Source organism: Delphinapterus leucas, chromosome 11 (genome assembly GCF_059928025.1).
Source record: "Delphinapterus leucas isolate spDelLeu-1000000601 "Yukka" chromosome 11, BTC_Dleu_Yukka2, whole genome shotgun sequence".
In the NCBI taxonomy this organism is placed as follows: Eukaryota; Metazoa; Chordata; class Mammalia; order Artiodactyla; family Monodontidae; genus Delphinapterus; species Delphinapterus leucas.
In genome coordinates, this window is record NC_143139.1 from 73,636,991 (window position 1) to 73,655,770 (window position 18,780).

At 35.9% G+C, this 18,780-nt stretch overlaps 1 protein-coding gene across 2 annotated transcripts in view; it reads right to left on the minus strand.

Moving 5' to 3' along the window:
• Positions 1 to 5,566: 5,566 nt before the first annotated feature.
• Positions 5,567 to 18,780, minus strand: part of DCN (decorin) — a 36,880-nt gene continuing 23,666 nt past the window's right edge. For both annotated transcript variants that reach the window (XM_022552471.3, XM_022552472.3), the window contains exons 6-8: positions 15,283 to 15,376; positions 11,784 to 11,922; positions 5,567 to 6,286 (exon numbers count right to left, since the gene is read on the minus strand). In XM_022552471.3, coding sequence (XP_022408179.1) covers positions 6,092 to 6,286; positions 11,784 to 11,922; positions 15,283 to 15,376 — 428 coding nt within the window. In that variant the 3' untranslated portion in view covers positions 5,567 to 6,091. The remainder of the gene's footprint in view (positions 6,287 to 11,783; positions 11,923 to 15,282; positions 15,377 to 18,780) is intronic.

The window sequence follows — 18,780 nt, forward strand, 5'->3', positions numbered from 1 at the left end:
TGTACAGCCTAGGCTAGCTTGAATGTATGAAAGGGGCTTACCCAGCCACAAAGGGTCAGGGCCAAATTCATACTTTCCAACCTGTTATGTAAACCACATACAGTCAAACAAAAGTGTTAATAAAAAGGAAAACAAAAAATAAATAAGCATTCTAATAAAGATAGAAAGAAGTGAGTGTTAATGGTTGAATTATGTCCCCTCAAAAGATAGGTTCAAGATCTAACCCCTAGTACCTGTGAGTGTGACCTTGGCAGATGTAATCAAGTTAAGACGAGGTCATACTGAATTGGAATAGGGCTTAATCCAATATAACTGCTGTCCTTATAAAAGAGGAGAAAAGATAGACACACAAGAGAAGGAGGCCATCTGGAGACGGAGGCAGAGATTAGAGTTATGCTGCCTCAAACCAAAAACATCTGGAGCTACCTGGGACCTAGAAGCAGCATGGAGGTGTCTCCCTTGGAGCCTTCAGAGGGAGCATGGCCCTGCCAACACCTTGATCTTGGACTTCTAGCCTCCAGAACTGTGAGAGAATAAGTTTCTGTTATTTTAAGCCAGCCAGTTTGTGGTACTTTGTTACAGCAGCACTAGGACACTAATACAGTGTGTAGCAAGGGGGCAGGGGGGGTTGTTCACAGGAGCCAAGCAGTGGGAGACAAGAGACAGACATGGTCCAATAGGAAATGAGAGGACCTTATTGCTTTGTCCCTCAAAGTACAGACCGAGGAACAGCAACATTCCTGGGAGCTTTTTTGAAATGAACAATCTCAGACCCCACCCTAGACTTGAGACATAATTTCCCTTGAGATGATTGCAGCCCAAACTATGCAGCCTGGGGAAAAACAGCAACAGCAATCGACATATTTAAACCCATTTCATGTATTAGGCTCTGATCTGAGAGTTACACTCTAAGTTAACCCACTTAATTCACACACCAATCTATAAGGTATGCACTATTATTATTCCCATTTCACAGACAGGGAAATGAGTCACAGAAGGGTAAAGTAACTCTCCTAAGTATGTGAATAACAAATGTTGAAGTCAAGGAAATGAGCCACATTTATCTTTATTTCAAAAGAAAATATACAAGAAAAAGTTGTGCTGATACCTAAGAATGGGATGCTGAAGGGTTAGTCCTCCCTCTCCTATGGATCTGAACAAAATTAGAAACAGTTTTACTGCTGGAAAAGGTGTGCTGGCATATCTACCTTGCAGAGGAAACTCCAAAATCTTCCCCATCATTCTATCTCTAGCCATTCCTCACCCAGCTGCAGATTAAGCAGCAGGGTAGCTGCACTTTTTCCCCTACAAGAGGAAGCTACAGCATGAAGGAGGCAAGACTAGAGAGGAGAGTGCAGCATTCAAGGTCCAGCTCTGAAAAAATTGTCTAGAGATGACGCAGACCTTGAACGCCAAATGCCTTCCCATAGAGATTACCGTTTCACTGTAGTCATGAGAGTGGGATCTCTTGAGAGGTGTGAGAGAGAAGAGGAAAGACGTTTCCTCCTTCCTATTGAACATTCTGGGAAATTGATATTTTGTGGGCCAGCAAGACTGTGGAAAGAGAAAAAAGGCCACTTCTGCTAATGTTATCCTCAGCTCCGTGTATATCAAATGTACATAAAAACCACTGCTTCTGCTTCAGAAGAAAGTAAAGGAGCAAATCCTCCTTTATGCCAGTGGATCAGAGATGACGTGCTATGTACACTTCTTTTTTCTTTCTTTCTTTTCTTTTTTGCGGTACGTGGGCCTCTCACTGCTGTGGCCTCTCCCGTTGTGGAGCACAGGCTCCAGACGCGCAGGCTCAGCGGCCGTGGCTCACGGGCCCAGCCGCTCCTTAGCATGGGGGATCTTTCCGGACTGAGGCACGAACCCGTGTCCCCTGCATCGGCAGGTGGACCCCCAACCACTGCGCCACCAGGGAAGCCCTTATGTACACTTCTGAGTGGTCGAACTTAGTCCCCACCAAATCTCCCTGTTGAACCTTCACACATTCATCAAAGTCCACTTCAACACTTATCTGCTCAGTGAAGTCTTCCATGTTCCTCTGTGCTTATTCTCCTACCCTTGGAAGATCCTCTGAACTACTGCTGTAACTTGCATATACTCCTATGATAAAATTTATCCCTCTGTATTTCTATTGTTGGGTTAAATGATTGTGTCCTTTGTTAAACTCTGATCACCTTAAAGTCAAAGATGGCATCTTATTCATTCTTATATCCCCAGTGCCTGGCACAGACCTAGTAAATACTTTTCCATGAATAAAAATCCACTCTGTACCATGAAAATCATATTTAAAGTCATTGGGAGTATTTAGAATATGATACCCACCAGTTACATATGGCTATTAACTTAAAATTCATTAAAATTAAATAAAATTTAAAAGTTCTTCAATTCTATCACATTTCTAGTACTCCATAGCCATATTTGGCTAGTGGATACAGTACTGAACAGTATCGATATAGAACATTTTCAAAGTTGAACAGTTTTTGTACAATATTTTCAATTTTTATGAGCAAATTTATCCTTTTTGAAATGTGAAAACACTAATTTGGACTGGTGGGATGCCCATTATTTTATAGCCCTGCACACTATTGCAAAGAAGATGGAAGATGCTATGGATGCTCAGTGATTCTTCATTGTTGGGCACATTCTTTTCTAAAGCAGCAGAAAGCAACGCATTGAAGTGACAGAAAGTTTGCCTTTCTTACTTACAGGCTGTGTATCCATGGGAAAATTACTTGACCTCTCTGTGGCTCCATCTGCTCATCTGTAAAAGGGATATTAAATAACCACACAGAGCCCACAGGGCTGTTGTAAACATTAAATAAGATACTTTATATACAGTTAAGACATAGTATTCAATAAATAATAGTGATTATCTTTATGGCACCTGCACCTCAACACTCTAACCTATTAACACTATGTGGAGGAACTGCTGAGAACCATGGATAGATTCCCTTCATAATTTTTAAGACTATCACCTTTGGTCTTGACATGCTATGAATTGCATAAACTGTTGCATAAGCAAGGGCTGACCCTAACTGGATCAGGGCTATGATTCTGAGTCTGCATTTCCTATATCTCAATTTCATTATCTGTGAAATGGAAATAGGACATTCTTATGGAATTTTTGTGATAAGTAGACATGGTCCAAAAAGAGCCAAACACAGAAGCTGGTAATTTGTTGTATGCATTGTATAAACTCTAGAAATAAATATCTATTGTTGCTACTGTTGCTGTTGTTGTTTTTATCTTTCTACCAGGAGTTATCTCATGTCTGCAATATATTCAGTGCTAGTTTATTGAATGAATGAACAAATGAATGAATAGAGTACGCTAAAGCAATAAATAGCATTTTCCATTTATTGGCTGATAATAGACTATGAATAAATATCACTAACATGATCACTTGATAATTAAATAGCTCGTACAGAGCTTTGTACATTCCAGGCAGTAACTGGTATGAGGAGAATATGACTTTAACTGCAACAGTTTAGAGCCCTGTGCTCTGACTCTCATGATTCTTGTTTTTTAAATTTATTTTTTATTAATTTATTTTATTTTTGGCTGTATTGTGTCTTTGTTGCGGTGCGCGCGGTTCTCACTGCCGTGGCTTCTCTTGTTGCGGAGCTCAGGTTCTAGGCATGCACGCGGGCTCAGTAGTTGCGGCGCACGGGCTTAGGTGCTCCGCGGCACATGGGATCTTCCTGGACCAGGGCTTGAACCCGTGTCCCTTGCATTGGCAGGCGGATTCTTAACCACTGCACTACCAGGGAAGCCCCCTCATGATTCTTATAATTATCCAAATATTATCTTGGTTTTCTGCCAAATTTATGTACAAAACATAATTGACTGCCCGTTAATATTGACAGTGTGCATCTTCTGTTTACTCTTCAATTTTTAATACTAACCATATTTCTTTCAATAAGTGAACTCTGTTTTAGTCAGAGCCATTATAAAAACAGTCTGCTGTTTCATAATGGAAAACCAGATTTAGCTAATCATTTGACAAAGTTTCATCAACTATTTTTGTATTTATTAGCACCTCTGATCAATGCAGAAAAGTGTAAAATAATTGGGGTCATAAAAAGTGCCTGAGATGACAAACAATGTAAATGTAATGCTTAGCTGAGGCTGGTGGAATTTGTTCAATCATCCTACGGATACTGTTATAGTGTTTGGGCTAGTTACTCTTTGAGTGTCCTGACCAGATCCATTCCCCTCCCTTCTCTGCTCTGCCCCAGGAAGAGGCTTAATCTTCCTGGTTTTCTTGATGGTTATCTTCCCTTTAGGTTTGATCAGTGAAAGGATGTTAAGTAGAAGGAAAGAAAGGTTGATACCCTGCTTCAGTACTTCACCTCTGGTAGATGTTGCAATCCTTCCACGGACATGGCTGCCTGGGCATGGAAACCTTCCATGGCTGTCCTCTCACTTAGTTCCAAAAACTCCATTTCTTCTGCTGTCCATTTAGCCACATGGGTGAGAATGCCTTTCCTCCATTGCCCATTCCTAGGTGCCTCACCATCCCTAATTTCATGCCATAAACTCTGCACACACTCTAAAATAGTCCCTTCATTAAATTATCCTCATTTAAATTCTTTGGGGTAAATTCTGTTTTCTACCAGACCCTGACTTGTACAAAAGTTAAAAGAGAAAGCTCTATTGCCAGGTATTTACCAGGTATTTAACTATAAGAAAGTTATTAAACTTCTCCTAACTTCAGTTTACTTTTCTACAAAATGAGAATAACAATAGTATCTACTCATTTACTCTATAGGGTTGTGAAATTTGTATGTAATGATGAGAGAGAATCTCATGACTTTTCCTGAAATTTTGTGTTAATATGCTTTTGTGTGTGGGTAAATGATGGAGGAGATTCATATTTTCCAACCATACGGGAAGCCAGCCTGAAAATGTAATGAAGGAAGGCAAAGCTGAAAGAATTGCAGAGAAACTCCACTAGAGGCTCATCTAATAGCAGGACTGTTTTGTATTTCCCTTTATCGTTACCAGTTTGGATCTGGGTCTCAGTATTTACAATCAGAAAACACCCAAGGCTATAAAAGAAATAAACTGTTTTCTCATGTTTACTTATTAGATGGTGATAGCATAAATGTATTTTTTGATAAATATTTACTCTTGGTAAATCAGCCCATTCCCCAGGCTTATTGAATGGTCTTCTTTGATAGCTATTTCTAAATCCTGCAGAAAAAAAAAATTTTAATTGAAGGTTTAACTAAATGCAGGAAATATTTCTAATACACCTAGTAAGTACAGAAATGCTCAGCCTGATTACACACATAATAGTTTTAAAATTGGTTTAGTATTTAGTAACTAAAAATATTGGTTTTTTAGACCAATAAGAGAAAGTCAGTTTTGTGCCTTATCAGCTTAATACTGAATATAGATAAAGTAAGTTATAATGCACAAATGTCAAAGGACAGAGGTAGAATACATACCTAAGAACTTGAAAAGGTGTGCTGTTTTAATCAAGAAAGCGATGTTTACTCTCTTCAGAAAATTGAGGTTAGGGAAGATTTACAATTACGCTTTTATACAATAGTAATTTAAAATGTACTTGTGAATTTATTTTTTTTCAAAATAATGACATTAGCAAAAATTTTACATAGCCTGTATTGAATTTACACACTCAAATGAGGCTTAATCAGTAATAATGGGGATGAATACATTATTGCTAGACTATGTCAAAGGCGCTAACCCCCCCTATGAGTTACAGAAGATTGATACCATTTTTATTGATTTCTTCTGGAAATTAAAAGCTCTACTAAATTGTTTACTCCAAATTTTACATTTAGTGAAATAAGAATATCTGCAATAGCTCAGTTAACATCAATAATAAACTTCAAAACAGGATTCTGAAAATGGCAGGCAAAATATTTTTTTTTATTGTAGGCAATTATTTAAACTGCATATTTGGCTTTACGCATAATAAGTCATGTGGGGAAAACATCCACATTGCAGTTAGGTTTCCAGTATCTAGCTTTCATTTTTTTTTTTTTTTTTTTTGTTTGAGTAGTGACATTAACGGGATTTTGCCAGGTTATAAAAACGAGGGTTTTCTTCGGAACTACTTGTAGTTTCCGAGCTGAATGGCAGAGCGCACATAGACACATCGGAAGGTGGATGGCTGGATCTCCCAGTACTGGACTGGGTTGCTGAAAAGGCTCACCCCAGAATAAGAAGCCTTTTTGGTGTTGTATCCAGGTGGGCAGAAGTCGTTAGGGCCGATTGCAGAGATGTTGTTGTTATGAAGGTAGACAACCTACAACCCAAAATAATGGCACATGGTTATTTTCCTCTAAATATATTGAGACCATACACGTATATACTTTATTCTGTTTTAGTACACTCATCCTTCAGTTTAAATACCTTAATACTTCTCAAACCAAACTTTTGATTTCTCTCTCTCTTTTTTTTTTTTTTTTGCGGTACGCGGGCCTCTCACTGTTGTGGCCTCTCCCGTTGCGGAGCACAGGCTCCAGACATGCAGGCTCAGCAGCCATGGCTCACGGGCCCAGCCACTCTGCAGCATGTGGGCTCTTCCCGGACCGGGGCACGAACCCGTGTTCCCTGCATCGGCAGGCGACTCTCAACCACTGCGCCACCAGGGAAGCCCTCTCTCTCTCTTTTTAATCTTGCTTTTCCCTCCCTTAGTCTTCCTCATCTCAGTATATGACATTTCAGTCTTTCCAGATGACTCAGGCTAAAAACATTGACATTATCTTTGACTCTCCCTGTCTCTTATACTCTCTGCCCAACCATCAACAAATACATAATCTACTTCTGCCCCATATCTACTCCTACAGCCTTATCCAAAGCCACCATTATTTCCTTCTGGATTATTGAAGTTGCCCTGATTGTTCTTCCTGCTTCCTCTTTTGCCTTCTTGAAATCTGTTCTTTCTTTCTTTCTCTTTTTCTCCCTTCCTTCCTTCCCTCCTGCCTGCCTCCCTCCCATCCTTCCTTCCTTCCTTTCACCAATTATTTAAAAATGTAAGCAAGTTATATCATCTTTGCCTCAATACCCCAGCAGCTTCCCATCTTATGCAGAGTAAAATCCAAAGTTCTCACAGTGGCTGACAAATCCTACATGATCTGGCATCCTTCTACTCTGAGCTCATCTCTCCTCACTGTTCAATCCAACCACCCTAACCTACTTGTTTCTCTTCTCTAGAGGATGGTCCCTCCTCAGGTTGACACACACTGTTTCCTCCTTCTGGCATAAACTTCTCCAAGATGTCTCCAAGTCTTACTGACTCATGTAATTCATTTATCCTTACCAAAGAAGTCTTTCTTGACTATCCCATTCTGCCATTTTCTGTTCCAATTATATTTATTTATTTTTATTCAGCATAATGATCACTATATAACACATATTTGCTTTTTGTCTGTTTTCCTCCTCTAGAATAAAAGCTCTATGAGGTAGGAAACCTGTTCAGTTTTGTTCGTGACTGTATCTCCAGTGTCTACTAGAACAGAGTAGGTGTTCAACAAATATATGTTGAATGAATAAATGAATGAATTCATGGTTATTTCATAAATTGTGTCTACATGGAATGTTATGTTTTCAGGGCAAAGGTAAAATGATAGACCTTTTAATGAATTATATAAAATAAGGAAGTAATATATAGTGAAGTAAGAAAGGATATAGAGTATTAGAATCAAAATTAAAAATCGCAAACTCTAAGAAAAGCTTGAATGTCACTGCATTTGGAATATATAGACCAAGAAATTTTTAACAAAAATGTATTCTATGTTACAAATTCAGCTCAATGAATATAATGTTATAGTTCATCAGAAATTTTTTCTGAAATATATTTTATGGTTATGTTTAAGATAATGGTAATTTGTTCATAGATTTTCTTAGGGAAATTAATATCAGACTTTAAAAAGAATTATAGAAATGAGTTTTTACTCCCATTATTTATATGTGAATTCTGAAGAATAAGAAGTGAATTGATTATAAAACCAAGGCTAAAATATAATGCTAAGGCAATAATTTCTAAAGCAAGCTATAAAACCTATGAGGTACTCCCTTAAAATAATTGATTTGATGGCTTCCCTGGTGGTGCAGTGGTTGAGAGTCCGCCTGCCGATGCAGGGGACACGGGTTCGTGCCCCGGTCCGGGAAGATCCCACATGCTGCGGAGCAGCTGGGCCCGTGAGCCATGGCCACTGAGCCTGTGCGTCCGGAGCCTGTGCTCTGCACAGGAGAGGTCACAACAGTGAGAGGCCCACGTACCGCAAAAAATAATAATAATAATAATTGACTTGAAATATTGTTCCACCTACCAGAACACTTGCACTCATATGCTGGTGAAAAGGGTCTTGATTAAGAAAGGGTTTAGAAGGAGAACAATAGATGTATTACAAAAATAGAAACAAGGAATATTAAAATCAAAACAGTATCTGTGAGGTTCGTGTGTGTGTGTGTGATTCTCAAACTTTGAAAATTTCTTCTTGTCATTGACCATTCTCCATTTCTCAGAAGTGATTAACAAGAAAGGAGAGAGGTGTTTGGTGAGAGTTTATGGCTAATAGTGAAAACGAGAGAAGGAAATAACAAGACATAAAGAAAGTATTAGTCTGTGTAAAAAGGAAAGTAAATTTCCAACCTGTTCTATGAGGTCAATATTTTCTTAAAGCCAAACAAAAATCATCACAAAAAAGAAAACTACAATTAAATATCTCCTATATAGACAAAAAATTAACAAAATATTAGGAAACTGTCTGTATCTCACAACATTATAAAAGGACTATTCACCATGGCCAAGACCAAGCATGATTTATCTCAAGGGTGTAAAAACTTATTTAACTGGAAATCAATTAATTTAATATAACATATTAAAGGAATAAAGGACAAAATCACATGATCATCTCAATAGAAAAGAGAAAGCATTTGAAAAAACGCTTTCATGATAAAAATTTTCAGTAAACTAGAAATCAAAGGGAATGTTTTTAACTTGATAAAGAGCATCTACAAAAGACCTATAGCTAGCATCATGCTGAATGGCAAAAGGTTGGTTGCCCTTTTAAACTAGGGACCAGGCAAAGATGTCTAATTTTATCACTTCTATTCAACATTGTACTGGAGATTCTAGCCAATGCAATGAAGTAAGGAAAAGAAATTAAAGGAATTCAGATAAAAAAGAATACTTAAAATTCTCTTTATTTACAAATTACATGATCCTGAATGTAGAATATCCAAAGGAATTCACAAAAAATTACTGCAACTAAAAACAATTTCAGCACAGCACTAGGGTAGAAGAAAGATACACAAAAATCAACTGAATTTCTATACACTAACAACAAAAAATTCAAAAATAAAATTATGGTAAACAATTCATTCACAACAGCATCAAAAATAATACAAAATTTAGGAACAAACTTAATAAAAAATTGTAAAACTTGCACACTAAAGATGCCAAAATATTGCTGTGAGAAAATAAAGACAAAATAGAGAGATATCCCATGCTTGTGCATTGGAAGACTCAATGTTATTACAAGGAAAATTCTCCCCTAATTGATCTACAGATTCAACACAACTCCTATCAAAGCCCTAGCAATCTATCTGAGAAGAAATGAACAAGCTGGTTCTAAAATCTGAATGGAATGCAAAGAAACAAGAATAGCCAAAATTTTGAAAAATAAGAACAACGTTAGAGGGCCTTCATTTCTAATTTCTAAACATAATCAAAACCTACAGTTATCAAAAGGTATAGTACTAGCAAACAAAATGTGGTATATCCATACAATGAAATGCGATTCATCAATAAAAATGAATGAATTACTGACACACGTTATGATATGGGTGACCTAAAATTACTATGATAAGTGAAAGAAGCCAGCCACAAAAGCCATACATTGTATGATTACATTTATATGAAATGTGTAGAAAAGGCAAATCCATAGAGACAGAAAGTAGATTAATGGTTCCCTGTGGCTGGGGATGAGATTAAGAACAAGTAGAAATATATAAAAGGGATATTTTGGAGGTAATCAAAATGTTCTAAAACTGGATTGTGGTGATGGTTGAATAATTACATGATTTTGCTAAAAATAATTGGACTATATAGATATAGAAAAGAAAGTAGAGTAGGTGAAACCCCTGGGACCCTCTAGAAATGCAAGTAAAATGGGTACATGGATGCCAATTAGAGATGGAAAACCAAGAGTGAGGTCCTTCTGAATGTGGGGCTCTGTGTGAATGCCCATGAGATTTGCTGATATTCAACAAAGATTTCAAAATGGCATGTTTTAGAATTTTTTCTCTGTGACCCACAGTAAGACACACACTATATATTGAGCTTTAGTATATATGGATCTATGCATATGAAACAAAAATTTTATAAAATACTTGCAATTACAGTGACATTTTCTATTCTATTCAACTTATTCCATCCCATCCCATGGGATGTTCCAAATGAAACTATTAAACTGATTTTATGAACTCAGTAATATGTCCAGACTAAAATTTGAAAAACAGTAATCAAGAAGATGAAAATTATTATTGTGAAATCTAAAAACAAAACCCAAACCAACCAAACAAGAAAGCCCACCACCAACAAAAACCTTAATAATGATAACATTAGCTATTTTTATTAGGTCTTCCAAGCATCTTGGTTTTACTTGTGGCTCCAAGCTATGCTTACTCACCGCTCTACCACCACCACCAAAGACCCACTGAAAATGAATCAGCATGAAATAAAACGTCTTTAATTTCATCTTCATATGTAGAATTCTTACACTTTACTGAAAGCTAGCTAATGTAAATTTTGATATGTAAACTTAATTTGGAGTTTTTGGCACAACTCAATAAAATAAAAGAGATCAGAAGTTTATTGACACTGTTGACAGCAAAGTAAAGGATAAACCCATTTTGAACCCCAAACAAAGAAGTTGAGATACTAGATTACCAAAAGGTCAACTTTATAAAATGGTTTTATCTGTAAAAGAGTGTCAGTTTAAGACACAGTTTCTGAATCACCATAATTTCACTAAGTACCTACTGAAATTTCTGAAAGAAACAATTTAAATACAATCTTTAAAAAAACTGAAAAATTAGAAGAAATATACAAATATGTAAAATCTGTCGATGACCACATTATTGATCTTTTAAAAATATATAATTTAAATAATGAGTTTGTTTAATTTCCTCAAGGTAACAATGGAAATCTTATATTGTTATATATGAAATTACTATGATTATTTAAGGTAATAAGCACGCTTTACATTTATAGATTTATGGACTGTAAAGCTATATTACCATAGTAGGCCACTGAACCATATCTTCTTATCTTTAAGAATACACTATAACTTGATAATTTGTATAAAGTTAATTTAGTCAGTCACACTACTATCAATAGATAAACACTGCCTTTTGACCTATATGACATCTGCTGAAGCTAAAGGTTACAATTACTATTTTATTCCATATCTATGCACTACAGATGATATCATCTTTTCCAACAAGTATGTATTTGTTACACTGATCTGTGACTTGAAACTACCCTACTTCATAAAAAAAAATATTACATTCTGGAAGCAAGCATTATAGTATGTTCAAGGCAGTAGTCCTAATTTTAAAAAAGTAATACTAATTTAAATCTATAGATTTCACAAAACCAGAATGAATATGTAGAAACATTAAAAATATCTCTGCAAAAGAATTTCTAAGCAGAGCTTCCTGCCTCCTAGCATCCCAGTAGGGAGGATTTGCTCCCTAGATATTCCTCACAATAGTTAGTGGCATTGCATTACCTGGATGTACTTATGATCCGCCAGCCCACCAGGCACTTTGATAAGCTTGTTGTTGTTCAAATGAAGTTCCCTCAAATGAGGAGTGTTGGCCAGAGAGTCATTGTCGACAGCAGAAATGCTGTTGAAACCCAGTCCCAACCTGCAACAGAAAATAGAAACGAATGGATACACTACACGTGGATCCTTCTTACAGGCATTGTGTGATTAATCAAGTCAATAGGAAAAGAATTTTGTTTTGTTTTGTTTTTGTACTTACTGTTACCTCTGCCTAATGTGATTTTTCCAAACTTTCTGAGTTGGATAGAGCCCATTGGTTCTTAAGGTTTCAGCTCAGAGTTACCCTCTTTAAAACTCCTCTGACAGTACCAGGCTGGATACGGTGTACCCCTAGTGAATGCTCATATGGCATCCTGTTATCACCCTCTTGTAAAACTCTAAGGACTGTGTACTTGTGCGTCTTGCCTTGAGAAAAGTGACTATCTTGTGGTATATCCAGTACTAACACAGAGCTTGATATGATCAATGAATAGCTGCTGAATTGACTGTATAATGAATACAGTGAATTCATTTGAGAGAAAAATGAAAGGAACATTATCATTTCTGGCACTTTGTAAACCAAGCAATTGTATATTTATTACACAAATTTATTTGTTGTAAATAAAAAGTGAAAGGTTCTAATGAGTCAATAAACCTACCTGCCACAAAGGTTAACAGAATTAGCATTTTACATTTGTTTGAGTTTATCAGTGACCGTTTGTTAACTGTCAGAATATGCCTGGTGCCAACATTCTTGGCCTCTAGAGCCCTGATCTCTGACCCTGATCTTGGCCCCTCTGACATTTCTTATACAATGCCACTCAAGGTTTTGGGTTGTATTTTTTTAAAATTAGATGTTTAACAAGTGAGAGTCTGCAGCTGTGATGTCCCCTCACAGTAAATGGGATTCAAAAGTCAGGAGAAGTTGACTTGAAGACAAAACTTGTGTACCCAACATTCTAGGAATAAATCTCTGTCAGAACCAGGGTTCTGTCAATCCAAAAGGGCAGAGACAGATGAGGCAACAAGGTTGTGGAAGAGAACCAGAAAGTTCCAAGGAAGAGAAAGGGGAAGAATCTATTGGATTCCTTCAAATTTAGTGAGAAAGACTTGGGTCATTTTTGTAGGATGATTCCTGCTTGCTTTCAGCTAGTTGAGATCTTTGAGCCCTTTTGGGATTTAGATGTTGGTTTAGGTAACCAAAGTCTTCCAATTTTAATCATGACTTGGTATTTGAAATAACTGAGATTAAAGTGTACTGATTTTAGGCTATTAATAGCACAGTTGGTTTGTCTTACCTATTGATTATCAACCTGGCATCTTGTCTCATAATATTTTGTTTTTTCCCAGTCTTAAACTTTCATCTCTTGTTTCTGGTCTTTCCTTTTCTATTTCAGGATCATGTCTCTATTTCTTATAGCATTCTAAATCCCATATCCAATTTGGGCTAATACATTTCTTAGAATATAATAATCTTAATTATCTATTGAAGGAAACTACATTTTCAATGATTAATTTATATTCACTCATCAAATGTTTTTGAGAACCTATTATGTTAAAGACTTTTATCCTAGGCTTGTGAGGGCAGAGGAGACAGGCTCAAAAACCACTATGATTCTTTCCATCGAAGAATATTCCACCTATTAGGGGAGATGATGATATATATGCTTAATAAGAAAAGGGAAGTTTGCCTGATTAAAACACTTTATTTTTTTGCAGAGGGACATACAGTATTTTCTCTTCACTTGTTCCTAGTAACTCATCGGAATATTTGCACTGCAACAATGTTCTGAGATCAGTGGCTGCTTTTTTCTCCTTTCCTCAGTTTTGATTTTCATCACCAAAATACCCTTCATGTTCCAAAATCAGTGAGGAGCAAAAAACATAAAGATTTGATGGTTTAATAGTTGGATTTTTCTGGACTTGATTCCAAAGATAAATGTATTTAGTCAATTCAAGAGTTGGGAAAGTTTGGTGGCCAATGAGGTCTTTTCCCTGATTTAATGAATGGAATTCAAAATCCATTTAAACAGAAATCTTCATTTCTATTGACCTTTTCAAAGTTTATTAGCTCTTTATAGTTCTATGCTTCTATTTGATACAAAGCATACGATTTTATATTAAAGAGAGGAAACTCAAAATCTCCATACCACTTTCAGTACAAAATAAACTTACTTTTCTAAAATGGCACAAATATTACGACTGATTTACCATATTTAGAATTTTATACTATGGTCAATCCCAACTGCTACTTCTACTCTTCCTCTTCCTCCTCCTAATAATAATAATAATCCAATAATAATAGCTGTCCAAAAGACAGTTCTACACAATGCACAATAAACAATGCAATTGTTCTACACAGTTCTACACAATAAACAATGCAACTTATCTTCCTACAGTTTTCTCCAGCTAGAGAGACCTAATCAACATAGAAAGGTAGGTAATGCATAACAGTATTTTGAAAAATATCTTCTTCATTAGAGAGTGTAATTAAAATAGCTTTAGATAAAGGATTTCTTATCATTTGAGACGCCAGGGTTATATATTGCAGCTATAGTCACATGCATATGACAACTTCAGGCCTCACGCTCCACTGGGTCACTGGGGGATACCCACAGAAATGGGAAAAACTGCATTATATATCCATCTGCTCTTAGGTATTCCTCAGAGACAAATGATATGCTTTATATTTATTTATCCACTATGAAATTTATATGCAAAAAAAGGAGTGAGCCAATTTGGTACAACCCTGTGCTTCTCTGTAAGGACATTCAGCAATACGTGTGGATGAAGAGCAGAGTGTTCCTTGAAGACAGCTGAAAGGGTCTGCCAGCACTCGTTTTTTATTGCTTCACCACATTGCAAATACAGAAAGACTGAAGTTAGGTTAGAAAGCAGGATGGGCACTAGTGATCATCTATAAGGAAAAAAAAAGTTAAGAAGGCTCAGAAAAAAAGTTTTTTTAGAGTACATTAAATGTCCAGAGACATTTTAAACTCTTTAGAGAATAGGAATTAGAGAATCTCATGATAACTATTCTGTACTGTAGTGTGAGATGCCCAATATTCCCATGTCTGGTAACTTTCATTTTAATACATTTTCAAATTCTGAATACTATGTTATAATTTACTTAGCCTTCTGTTTCATACAGTCAAGTTAGAACAGATTGAATGAATATACTGATTTAATCAAATATCTTGTACATATATCTAAATTAATCTAAAAACAATATGGTATTCATAAAAAATAAGGGTGATTTTGGTGGGGTTATGATAAAAACACTATTTCATTAGTTTTTTTTAATATTAATAATTGAGCAAGCTGAAGTTTGAGGTTTGTAGAAACAACAACAAAAAATGTGGTTTAGGCAAAAGAATCAATCATCATGTTTCTAATTCTGAGCATATAGGCACAATATACCTAGCCATTTTACTGATAGAATGTTATGAAAGAATATTATTACTTAGCCAAATTATTCAGTCCTTTCAGGCTAGCTGCATCAACTTTGGTGATTTTGTTGCCATCAAGATGTAATTCAGTAAGGGAAGGAGGAAGACCTGCAATATGGAAATATAAGAAGTTAAATTAGCAGATAAATGTAATTAGAGAATGTACAAAGACTTAATGAGAACATGTGCCATCAATTTTCCAAAAGACATACAGTTTCAAAGGATTTTCTTTGCATCTGATTCATCAGTTTTGCTTTTCATCTTTTTCCTTCATCCCTTTTATACAATACTATATCTTTTGGGAAGTAGTACAAGCCCTTTCTGCTTTTCTCCTAGATTTATTATGACAAAAACATGGACTGGGTTTATCATGTAGTAGATTTTTGTCTTAGCCACTGCCAGGATACAGTTGTAGAACTGAAGAAAAACCCTGAATTTCATTAGTTTCTTACAGCTTTGTTAATGGGCTAGCACTGCCATTGACAAAGGATAATAACTGTAAACTGAGGAGATGGGCATTTGCACTACAATAAAGCGATTATGTATAAGTTCAACCTATAAACAAACTTAACCAGGTATTTTATTAATGAGCATAATTAATAACTAACACTTATATACTGTGCTGGCTTTAGTTTTAATCAAGTTTTCCATGAAAACATCAAATGCCTCTGTAATACAGTGTGTAGCAAGAGCTAACACTTACTTGTTTCTTTAAAATCAAAACTGTTTCTTTATACAAGACGAGTACAGAGACCTATAATCAAGTGATCTGCCATATGTGGGGCACCTGGGGAAAATATTTTAAATCCAAAGTATCCACTAAACCTCTGGATAGTACTTCGTGAATGGCTACGACTTCTAAAAATTTAGTAATGTAAATTTAAAAGTTTAAATCTTTTATTTTCATTTCATCCTGCCATCTGTGGCTCTATTAGGTTTTTATACAGCTTTTTAAATGGCATATTGTTCCATTTACAAGAACAGCAATAACTACAAAGAAAATAGCAAATGGGTCACATGTAGAACTAACATCTGCTTAGCAGATATTGGGTTGGCCAAAAAGTTCGTTCGGGTTCTTCCATGAGATGTTTCAGGAAAATCCGAAAGAACTTTTTGGCCAACCCAATAGTATTGGTTGGTTGTCCATAAAGAATAAAACTGGAAAATCACAGGTTATGTTTGGTCTGAAATTTTCATTGCAACCCACTGAATTCTGTCAAGATCGTCTATTTAATGTAAAAGTTTATTCCCTATTTGATTTGAAAATGACTATTAGTTTCTCAATAGTAGTATGATTTGTGTGGGAGATACTAAGGAAAGGAACTTCTACTTACTAAATGTCTGTTATGTGCTGGACACTGAGATTAGCATTTTCGTAACTTAGCTCATGTAATTTTTTTCAATGTATAAATTATTTTTCATTAACCTCGTTTCATTGATGAAGAAACAGAGATTCACAATTACCCATTTTGTAGGCTATCTAGCTACTAAGTGGGGAAAGTAATATGCTCCCAGATGGCCAAAGAGAGTTAAAATAACATGTTCTTAAATGGAGGAAATGGAATAACAATGGCATTATTCTTATGAGTAAATGTCAGGAAATCAGTCACTCTTGGAATAAGGGATTTCAACCACTTGAGTCTCCTTAGAATAAATAAACGTGGATTTTTAAAATACTTCTATAAAGAAAGCAAGTGAGTATATAACAAAGCAATGAGTGTATGTCCTTTTTTCCCTATCACTATGAAAAGACATTAAAAAAAATGTAGTGTCTCTGGAACACCAATTATCATCTCATCCATCATTCTTACCTTGTTTCTAAGTGTCTTCCCTTGTGGGACATCAGTTTCCAAAAAAAAAGTTATGGGAAGTTTGACTGTGGAAGGAAATTTTGCAATGGGATGGAGAGAGGCAAATTTATAAAGAATATCATTAGCCTTTGCCACTATAGCATTTAGCCAAATTACTTTTTTTTTCTTTTCCTCTTCCATTTTTAAGATAAAATATATTGAGAGCTTACTTTGGGCCAAGTACTCTATATATATTACAAGTCTTATTTATTGACACATCTATTAATCCTCACAAATATCCTAGAAGATAGGAGTCGCTAATACCTTCATTTTATAGGTAACAAAACTGAGGTTTTAGAGATGTGGAATAACTAGCCTGAAGTCACAAAACAGCTAAATGATTGAGTCAAGCCTCTCACCCAGGTTGGTCTAACTCCAGAGTGTGAATTTATAATCTCTCTACTCCTCCATGGCCTTTTCATGTCCCTCAGTGATGGGACATAATATATGGAAATTAAGACTCCTGGAAAGTGGTGGCATCCAGGCATAAGGGTCCCAGCCTAGGAAAGGTAGACTCATACATGACACAGGCATAAATATTCACAGGAAGAAGGACTTAAGATGGCAGCAGAGTGAAATGGTCAGACACATGAGCTCTGATGTCAGCCCAGCACAACCCAGCTGTGCCACTTCCTAGCTCTAAGGCCTTGGTCACAATTTACTATCTCTTTAAGACTTATTTTCCTCATTTATAAGACAGGTGTGATAATATTACTATAAAGGATTGTTTTGAGATTCATATAACAGAAGCTATGAAAAGCATTGGGCACAAGTGCTTAATAAAACTTACTATGATTTTAATATTATTAAGAGTTTAGTAAATAAAAGCAAGCTAGAGAAGATGAGAAAAGAGCACCTAGCATAGGGATAGACACATATAAGAAATCAAGGAAAACTGATCACTAAGTGATGAAATGTGTTACAGAGGTATATTTAGGAGATGTAATTAGAAGGACAGTAAAATCAAAGATTGTACTTAATGCAAGTCATCTGGCAGCATCAAGTAGTGAAAAATACCTGGACTTTAACTTCTAGCTACTTTACTTCACCTCCTACAGCTCTAAGGCTTTAGGCAAGATAATATAGAAAATTATATGTATATGTATATATATATAATAAAATATACTATTGTGACTATAAATTAAAAATATATTTACAAATATAAAATCCTTGTACTTGGGATTAAAAAATTACTTGTTACATGTACCAAGTCAGAGACTCAACATGGAAGTACTTAGTGAACTATAAATCAGTCTCCATCCATCCATCTATCTATCTATCATCTGTACCAGTACTTGCTATTAATAGGCATCAAAAACATACTTTGTAGCAAAAAGACTGTGGAGAGGGCAAGGGGTAGCAAGGAAGCATTCTATGGACTCCGTACTCTCTAGACTTGAAGTTTCTGTGGAAGCACAGTAAAGGGAAATTGTTTTCTGTGGGCAAGTACCTATATTTTCTACCCAATTCAAGAACAAGACATCCAAGTTGAGGAAGGGCCAGACTAAGGGGAAAATTTGAGAATACAGAGGCAGTTTTGTGAGACTGAAAAACCTGGGACCAGAAACATGTAAAACTTAGAGAAACTTATTTTTGGTGATTTGATGCCTTTTCTGTCACAAGGATTGGCTCATGCGCCTCTCCTGGCTAAGCCTTCGCATG